General features: G+C 27.2%; 1 protein-coding gene across 1 annotated transcript in view; it reads left to right on the top strand.

Annotated features, from left to right (window-relative positions):
- The first annotated feature begins 1,724 nt into the window (after positions 1 to 1,724).
- The window catches only part of LOC107440480 (choline/ethanolamine kinase), a 44,524-nt gene continuing 40,248 nt past the window's right edge, over positions 1,725 to 6,000 (top strand). The window contains exon 1 of the mRNA XM_071177534.1: positions 1,725 to 2,070. Within this exon, the coding sequence (XP_071033635.1) occupies positions 1,964 to 2,070 (107 nt within the window). The 5' untranslated portion in view covers positions 1,725 to 1,963. The remainder of the gene's footprint in view (positions 2,071 to 6,000) is intronic.

Genomic DNA, 6,000 nt, shown 5'->3' with positions numbered 1-6,000 from the left:
AAATGGTCTATACTTGCAATAATAATAAATTTAGCTTCATATCATTGTAACACCTTTAGATATTCACGAATCTTAGAATTTTATAAAAAATATTGCCAATTTTTTTCTTAAAGAGCTACTGAGAAAATTAGTAGTATATAAGATGCACAAATAATTCTAGTATATCATTAATTTTAAAAATATGTCGTTGCCGAGTGGAAGGATTAAAACAGATCTTAGGCATGGAAGGAGGGTACAAAATGTATTTATTAACTATTAGACGGAGAACAGCTATAAAAGTGGACACGAAAAGTTGTGTTCCTCGATATAAGTTAGGGAAAATCTAGCAAAGTAAATCCGTAAAATGCTTCGTTTTAGGGAATAAGGGAAATTTTAGTAATTGTTATTAGTTTATTAAATAGGTCTCGCAATTCCCACTAAGAGTAAAGGGGGAAATGTCTTTTAATTAATGCATACTTGAGCCAAAAATAGATTTAAAAGACAGGATGTGAACTTAAAAGTTTGAGAAAGTGTTTCGATTAGAATATTAAAATGAAAGAAAAGGAATAACATAAAAAGATCAATTGAAGCTTTTTATGTTAAATATATATTGTTACATTTTAAAATCAGTGGTAATGGACACACTTAAAAGAAGGACTTCATATTTATTCATTTTTCTCTGATAATGGTCTTATTTATTCTAAATTTTCGCAAAATAGTTAAAACTTCAAGGAAAAATCCCTGGATCTAGATTTATTCAAAACAAACAAGCTCTGATCAAATATTGAATCCTTGTCCGACTTTAACTAGATCTAGTTAAATTAGGATTTTAAAATATTTACTTAATATGTAGTTTTTTTTTAATCCAAAGAAATAATTGAAAACATAAAATAAATTTAGAATTATTTCAGAAATTCTAATTTCAATTAAAAAGTTATTAAAACATTCTCGCAACAACCCGTTACGAGCAATCGATTTGATGCTGAATTGGTCACCAAGGTCTGATTACAAGGTCTTCATAGTCACAGCTCAGTGACCTAACCTCAGTGTGTTATTATTGTTCATTAAATTGAAATAACAATAAAATTTATTATCCTATTGTTGACCATTTCGTTTTATTTTTGTTAAGTTTAATAACAGATATTGATACATTTTTAAAAAATAACTAAGCAAAAAATAAATCATTCATTATTTTTTTCTTTTTATATTTTTTATTTAAATTTCATCATTGCTTTCCTTTTTACTTTAAATTAGTTATCATTTAAACTAGTTAAAAATAATGTGCTTAAAATTACTTAATTATAATAAAAACATTTTTGAATTTCATGTATAATATTTATTTATTTCTATCATAAAATATTATAACATTAATACAAGATTCTGAAAAGTGAAAGAAACTTTTTAAACATATAACTTCATATCAAGGCAGTATCATAACAAGGTTGTGCAGTTGTCTAAACCCGTTTTCAACTAATGTCCGATCCGCAGTAATCGTGGCCCTAGTAAAGTTAAATGGATTAAGCTAATGGTAAACTAAAAGAGTGCATTACATTATAAACACTCTGAGTAAAATAATAATGGATGGTGTGCTCTCTCAAGAACATCTAACAGTTATTCAGTTGCAAAAATAAATTGGAAGTTCTAATCCGGAAATCTTGGGACGAATTTCAAACCTTAGCGCCATCTGTGCTTAGTTTCATACGGATATTTATGGAGCTTTAGTGTAACATCCAGAATTAAAGCTCGAGTGACGTTGGAAGGTGTGATTATATGACGTTCTATTTACGTAGCGAAAATATTTTCTACTTTCCTTTCAATTATTCAACTCCGTAATATCAGGAGCTTATAACTAGCTATCTGATTGCACTTGTTGTGCTAGGAGTAAATACTTTGTTTTCGTGAAAATAACGTATTCTTCACACCGGTAAAATTGATTTGAACTAATTGCGTGTTAGTTCTGCCATTCCATTAATTGGGTAAATTTATGTTTCGATGTTTATCGCGTAGGCTACTAAATATTGAAAAAATAATTTCATCATTTAGTCAATTGCTCTCTGATTTACATTCTTGTGCAACTATGGTTAATAATGAGTAAGTGTGTTATTTATTTTTTTGTAACTTTTGGTAATTAAATAACTTTTTTAAAGTTATGATGTATAAAATTAAAAAAATTCGATGCTTGAAAAATAATATTAATATTGGTGAACTGTATAAATGCATCGTTAAAAAATGAAGTTCAACAAAAATGACAGCATTTTTAATGTTATACAATTTGTCATCTATTTTAATATAAGACATTACCTACTAATTAATATGAGTTACTCACAAAATATGATGTATTTAGAGGCATAATCATAAGTAAAACAATAAATTTTTAATAACTGAATTTATTTTTTTGGAAAGTAATCTTACTTATCTTGTATTAAAAGCATGAAATAGATTGTATGACAGTAAAAAAATAAAGTACCAAAAAGATAAGTTTCTACATGTAAAGCTGTATTGATTATATGATTGTTTTACTATTTAACATACAAAGAAAATCAATTTGTTGTGCAGAAAAAGTAGTAGGTTCTGAGATGATCTCTGTTATAAGATTTTGAAATTAGTGTTATTTCAGCAATACAATGAACCAGTGTTTTCATTACAGAAAAAAAAATGGGAGAGAATTTCTCACCCTTTCTCAAAAACAGGGTGAGATTTCTAAATATTAAAAAAAAGGGGGGAAAAAAAAGGAACACGAATATACTTAAAATTTTTTTTTCTTTAATTTGATACATTTTTAACATTTTCTAATTTCTAAACCATTCAATATTTTCATTGCATATGGAAAATGTTCCATATCTACTTTTTCATCAGCTATTCTCATTAGGTTGCTCAAATGCTCATCAGTCAATCTGTTGCAATTTTTCATTTTAATTCGGTTTTGGGTGCTAAATGACCTTGTAACAGATGAACTATTCGGATTCATTAATTAAATTTGTAGCATTGTGCACACTCTTTCCTATCTTCTACATCGGCCAGCATAGGCTTTTGAATGATTTCTGTTATAGAATAGTGAAGTTCGCTGAAGTTATTTCCATGTTCATACTTCTTGTTAGGTCTTCCAGCATAGTTTTCACAGACTTCAAATTTTACAAATTGCTGTAAATTGTCAATGAGGGAGTTTGGTAATTCATTAACAGCTAAAAATAGAGCTAACTTTATACAACGTATTATACAGGACTCATTTTTTTTCCTCAACACTCGCTGTAGCTGTTTTCATGCCTTTTTCAAAACGGCGTAAGGCGAAATTTTTTACAAAATTTGAGAGATTCCCGCATTTTAAAATTGATTAATAGAGTGCACGAACTTCTCGCGTTAATCATTTTTTAATGCGAGAAAAGAAACAAATATGCGAAATTCTCGCGTTCTCGCGCTGTAGTGAAAACACTGAATGAACTTAGGAATTAGATTTAATTGTGGTCTCAATAGTTATTTTAAATAAGCAATTTAATTTTGTCAGGATCATGATCATAAACATATATAACTGTGTTTCTCAATTTATGGCCCTCAATATCCTATATGCAACGGACCAAGATCACACAGATGTTATATCAATTCAATAACCACTTATTACGTCTCACATTACTGCATATATGTATGTATTGTTTGGTATGCATAAATTCATACTGTCTGGGCTTGCTTCTTTTTCTTAATCTTTCCATGAGCCCCAAAGAGATTAAAGTATGTCCCAATGTGTTTTTTATTAATAATATTAGGCTGATTTAATTATGGTGAGAGTTTATTTATTACGAACCCAAGGTTTTCATCATAGAAAAAAAATGGGGGAGAATTTCTCACCCTTTCTCAAAAACAGGGTGAGATTTCAGAAAGTTAAGTGGGATTTCTAAAAACTAAAAAAACACAAATAGACTTGAAAAAAAAATCATTTCATTTATTATAATACATTTTTAATGTCTTCTATTTTTTAAAGCATTGAATATTCTTGCTGCATCATCCTAGAAGATTTTGCCTTTACTAGGTATTTGTCCATCTTACATTAGTGCATTAAAAATTTGAACGTCTTACATGAAAAAACCTTACCAACAGTAAACACGTGGTTGCCGAGAAATGTGTTCTGAAAGGGGTTCCGTGGTTCGGTTGTGTTCTGTTGTTCGAAAAGGTTCTGAACAATACTGGTAATTAGGGAAGATAGATAACGGGGCAAATGTTGAAAATAATAAAAGATCCAGGAAGAAAAGTGAAGCGGATTTCATTCTAAATGGCGTAATTCGAAGCTTCTTCCAAAATGCGAGAAATTCGCGAATTTTGAAATTGATTTATAGAATGTGCGAATTTCTCGCAGTAATTTTTTAATGCGAGAAAAGAAAAAAATATGCGAGATTCTCGCGCTGTAGTGAAAACACTGGAACCGCAAGAACATTAGTTATTATCTTAATTCCTGCTACATACATTATCTATAATTCTGCTCCTATGTATATCTGTAAGATAAACAATAAAATTAAAATTTCTGGGTTCAGAAACTTATTTTATTTAAAAGAAAATTTTGTTGTGGTTTTTATAAATTAATAATCAAAACTCTTTTTCCCCTTTAATTTATAAGATGTAGTGTGATTTTTTGTTATGACACATTGAACTCTTTGATAAAAGAAAGGAAATAAGATTTGATAGAGAACAGTTTAATAATTTTTAAATGTTTTATACTTAACTTTAACTAGTACTTTGCAATTTAACACTATTTTTTACTTGATACAAAATATTTTCCAGAGTGTGAATCTTTTTAGTAAACTGATTTTACCCTAGTATTATCTTCATCTTGATTATCCATGTCAGTCTGCCAAGAACTCTTCATTATTCTTATCTGCTTGAGTCATTACTGATAAGTTCTTCAAGAATTTTATTTATAGGGTTATTTAAAAAACTTATCACCAGAAAGCATATACATGCATGTCAAAAACTTAATTATGACTAATATGTGTTCTAACGAAATTTGATTCAACATGAATTTAAACAGTAAAGAAGTGTTTTATTTTAGAATTTAAAATATAAATGGCGAATAGAATTTTTAATAAATATTTTATGTAGAAAATTCTTTAAAATAAATATTTTGTATAGTATTATAAATATGTCAAATATTATTTTTTTTAAATTTTTTTTTTAATTTGAGTACTTCTGTCTTTAAACTTTAAGAATTAGTTCATACATAAAATTGCTCTTTTAATGTCAGGAGAAATTAAAGGTGTTTAAACCATTCAAGGTTCTAAAAATAAAGAGTAATCTGTTTAAGGTTAAATATTCTTAGAAGATAATAATAGGAGCTTAGTTTATTAATTGTTAAAATTTTAAAATGTATTTTGACATATTTTCAGTAAAAAAAAAAAAAAATTTGAATGCAAAGGTACTTAAAATAAATATAAGGTTAATTTTTAAGCGCTCTGCATAAATTTTTAGAGTATTTTTCGTCTTTATCAGAAATGAAGCTTTAAAGATCAAATTGCTGAGCAAAATTGCATGATTTTATTTCAAATTGCAATCCAAAATGCAAAATATTGCAAAAACTAATTTTTAGATTTAGGGATGTATTAAAACTATTACGATGGTTTAATTATAATAATCAAAGTTACATTATTTATGAATTGAAATAGACAAGTTGTCAATAGAATAATTTAAATTGAAAGAATAATGATTTTTTTCCAGCTGAAAGTATTATTAAAAAAATCGAGAGCATTTGGCATTCTAACAGGATAACACTCTGAACATAGGACTTCATTGTGTGTGCATTCTTATTAATATTAAGTCATAAATTTTTTTTGTAAATAAATAATTGAACATTATGTAAATCAAAATTAATTTTTGGCAATTTTTTAAATAAAATACTATAAATTTATGAATTACTTAAGCTTACTTAATGCATTACACATTAAAAGTGATACATTACTAAGTTGTGTTATTTAACATGTGTCAATTGAAATTATTAAAAATGTGAGTGATTTTGTTTCCATTATTCGTCCGAAATGAATA

Source organism: Parasteatoda tepidariorum, chromosome 2 (genome assembly GCF_043381705.1).
Source record: "Parasteatoda tepidariorum isolate YZ-2023 chromosome 2, CAS_Ptep_4.0, whole genome shotgun sequence".
Classification (NCBI taxonomy): domain Eukaryota; kingdom Metazoa; phylum Arthropoda; class Arachnida; order Araneae; family Theridiidae; genus Parasteatoda; species Parasteatoda tepidariorum.
This window is presented reverse-complemented; position numbering and strand designations above follow the sequence as displayed.